This window comes from Aplysia californica, unplaced genomic scaffold, assembly GCF_000002075.1.
Source record: "Aplysia californica isolate F4 #8 unplaced genomic scaffold, AplCal3.0 scaffold00634, whole genome shotgun sequence".
Classification (NCBI taxonomy): domain Eukaryota; kingdom Metazoa; phylum Mollusca; class Gastropoda; order Aplysiida; family Aplysiidae; genus Aplysia; species Aplysia californica.
Window position 1 is genome coordinate 10,653 of NW_004797904.1, and position 3,964 is coordinate 14,616.

General features: G+C 39.2%; 1 protein-coding gene across 1 annotated transcript in view; it reads left to right on the top strand.

The window, feature by feature from the left end:
• Positions 1-2,606, top strand: part of LOC101850909 (cocaine esterase) — a gene marked incomplete at its 5' end in the record, with an annotated part of 12,759 nt that extends 10,153 nt beyond the window's left edge. Inside the window, 2 exon segments of the mRNA XM_013087760.1 lie at positions 661-743; positions 2,378-2,606. Of these exon segments, the coding sequence (XP_012943214.1) occupies positions 661-743; positions 2,378-2,585 (291 nt within the window).
• Between the last annotated feature and the right edge of the window lie 1,358 nt (positions 2,607-3,964).

Consider the following 3,964-nt stretch of genomic DNA (forward strand, 5'->3'; position numbering starts at 1 on the left):
GCCCTGACAATGGGGTGAAAGTTTACGACACACTTTCCCCTACTGACACAGATACCTATGCGCTCATTGGTTCTTTGTTGGGTGCGTTCAACTTTCTCGACTACACGGCCTAATCCAGCTCATAGAAGTATTATGTTTGAAGTGCTGTGTGTGCAAGTTTGTGTTTGTGCTGCTGAGATTTAACAGTTATAACTTTTTCATCACACGAAAACTAATTAGAGGAAATTTGGAGGTGGATCGGTTTTGTCCCCACCATCAACACGAATTTAACTAAGAACAAAGAGATTGAAAACAAAGGCAACTCTTCTCGTTTGAATGGTTCTCAAACTGCCGTGGCTCACCGTGAGTATAGAAAAATCATCACTGATTAATTCTTATTGCTTGCTATTTGGTGGTAAAAAGCTGGAAGAAACCTAAGCCCCTCCCAAATTTTGGTCCACCCACCGCCACTGGTTGTTGTTATTCATGTCTTGTTGTTGTTGTTTGTTGTAGTGTTGGTGTTGTTACACCACTTCAAGGAAATACCTGTGTAAGTCTATGATTATGCAATGGCGAGCGCCGTAAGACACTTACTAAAATATTGATAGATAATAATTATTTTCATTAATCCCTCAACCTCCCTACCACCCCCCTCCTGCCTTGTCCTTCTATTCGAATCAGGTTGACGAAAGCAAGTGGTCAAGTGCTGATACTGACCTCAAGGACAGGTACTGTGATCTGGTCTCATCTTTTGTCAAGACTGGGTGAGTTACCTTTCATTTTAGCCTGTTTTATTTTGCCTTTTTTGCTGTATGTTTTTGTTTGGTGAAATCAGGCGCTTGTCAAAATAGTGAACTCAAAGAAATCAGCATTTTGTGGGCCGATGGGAAATTTAAGCACACATTTTTGTATGGATTTTACTGAAAAACATTGATCAAAGGCACAAAAAATGCAAATTTTGAGTTTCGAAGGACTCTCAGGTTATGAAAGTTACTAAACCTTGCTGGCAATTTTATCACTAATTTTAACTCTGAAACCAGGCGACCCTTACCTCCTTTAATGGCAAATATATCGAATTCTTTCAACACAAATGGATATTTTTTTTCACCTAAAAAAAGGCAAATGAACAGACATAAAGATGATACCAATAACCCCATATGCCAAAAATTGACAGGCGCCTAATTCCACGACGTCGTGACACATATTTCTTTGAATGTGTCCCATTGGAAAAGGGGACATCCCCACACTGTTCCCTCGAAGGGTCTCTTTGACTTCACTAATCCATCTCTTTCTTGGTCTTCCTTTTACCTTGAATCCATCGAATTGCGTGTTGTAGGCATTTGAAGCTGACTGTTGTGGCCCCGTTCTTATGAAGTGTCTAAACCACTTGATTTGTTGTGTCTCAATGTATGTCATGCTTAATGCGATCCACCAGTGAATGAGATCTAGAGGCAGATCTCAGGTGTATTGGGACATAGCTTTGCTGTGTCTCAATGTATGTCATGCTTAATGCGATCCACCAGTGAATGAGATCTAGAGGCAGATCTCAGGTGTATTAGGACATAGCTTTGTTGTGTCTCAATGTATGTCACGCTTAATGCGATCCACCAGTGAATGAGATCTAGAGGCAGATCTCAGGTGTATTGGGACATAACTTTGCTGTGTCTCAATGTATGTCATGCTTAATGCGATCCACCAGTGAATGAGATCTAGAGGCAGATCTCAGGTGTATTGGGACATAGCTTTGTTGTGTCTCAATGTATGTCATGCTCAATGCGATCCACCAGTGAATAAGATCTAGAGGCAGATCTCAGGTGTATTGGGACATAGCTTTGCTGTGTCTCAGTGTATGTCATGCTCAATGCGATCCACCAGTGAATGAGATCTAGAGGCAGCTCTCAGGTGTATTGGGACATAGCTTTGTTGTGTCTCAATGTATGTCATGCTCAATGCGATCCACCAGTGAATGAGATCTAGAGGCAGATCTCAGGTGTATTAGGACATAGTTTGCTGGAGGTGGAGAAGATTGCTCGGAATAGAGATGCATAGAGAGTTCTTTTTGGTGGCCTATTCCCAATACCAGGGTGAAAGAGTCAAACGATGATGATGTTATCATTGATCAATACTTTCGGGTTCTATTTCTTGAGTGAAATCTTGCTCCCTTACAGGAAAGAACAGAAGAACGTTCAACCAGATATGCACTGGCACAATCAGTAGAAAGACCCTTAGCGACATTTTGTAGAGAACAACGAAATATCAATGGACATGTCCAGAATTCAAGGATGTTGCTTCCTGAAACAATGAACAATGCATTTCTTGAGTGATGGTTCCTGCTCTATAAATGCATCCAAAGTCACTGTTTCTTCCCCTCCACCATCTCTCTTCTCTCTATCCCCAGAAAACCGGAAGTGCCAAAAGGAGCCAGTGGCAAGGTGCCCCCAACATGGCCGCCCTATGACCCCGTCAAGGGTCAGTACCTGGCCTTTAGCTCGGCTCCCAGCCTGGCTCAGCACCTCAAGGCAGACCGCCTGAGATTCTTCCAACAGCAGATCCCAGAATGGATCCGGGAATTCCCGCTGCAGCCTCCGAGCAAAGACGAGCTGTAGAGCATCATGGATGAACTCTTTTGATATATTTATAATTTTCTATGAGTTTTTGTTGTTGTTGTTGTTTTGGGGTTGTTGTTTTTTTAGTGTGTGGGGGGGGTAGATTAGTTTTGTTTGGTGGGGGTTTTTTCTTTTCGATCCTCAAGAACCAGAAGTTTGTGTGAATGGTACTGGAGATTATAACTTGAAAAAGACTGGCCACTTTGAGATACCAAATGAAATGTCATCAAAGAATGCGACTGGCAACGTACAGTAATCTATATTTTGGTTATGAAAACTAGTACTGAACTGAATACTACTACTACTACTACAATGTACTACTAGAGAGTGATTTGCTTGGTACAAAAAAGTAGGAATAAAAAGTGGTCTTAAGGAGCGCTTGTTTGATAAATGAAACAGAATGTAAATAGAAGGCCACATTCTATTATAGGGAGTGATGTGTGTGTTGGCGTTAGTTGGCAGTTTTCCTATTTGGCTTTTTTGTGTGCTGGTTATGAAAGTTTGGTTTGTTTTTGGGGAATTCAGTTACGTTTGTTTTATTTTATGAAGTTTGTGTTATGGAATTCAGTTACGTTTGTTTTATTTTATGAAGTTTGTGTTATGGAATTCAGTTACGTTTCTTGTACCTTATGAAGTTTGTTTTAAGGAATTCTTTTACGTTTCTTTTATCTTGTGATGTGTGTTGTAGATCCATGATCAACTTGCTCTGGTGCTACTGTGGTTAAAGATGTCAGTATAGATGTGTGTGTATGTTTGTTTGTGCACTTGTGCGTTTGTGTTTGTACTTATTTGAGTGTGTGCAGGTGTGTGTGAGTGTGTGTGTAAATGTATGTGTGTGCTTATGTGTGCGTGTGTGTGTGTGAGTGTGTGTGTGTGTGTGTATTAGTGTCTGGGTCTGTGTATATGTGTTTAGTTTATGTGTCTGGGAGTATAATATGACACGGAAATTTATTTATACTTTCATATAATAGGCACACTACATAAATAAGAGGCTTATTGGTTATTTGATTAGTTTCAATGATTGATTAATAATGATAGATTGATGTGTCTCTGTAACATGCAAAATGCAAAACGCCTTAAAATAACCTTTTATATATATATATATATATATATATATATATATATATATATATATATATATATATATATAATATATAAATAATATATATATAGGGCCTATTTGTGTCGATCCTTCATTCCGCAGCTTTTTTGCACTTTTTTATTTGTTTTTGTTATTGGTTCTGTTTTGTCTCTTTTGACCAAGTTTCCTAGTTCAAGTGTTTGGCGAGGACCTAAATTTACCTGAATGTACTGAAAGTCAATACAGAATGTTTTACTATCTTTGAAGATTCATACTTGGGATGCTATTATATTTTTCC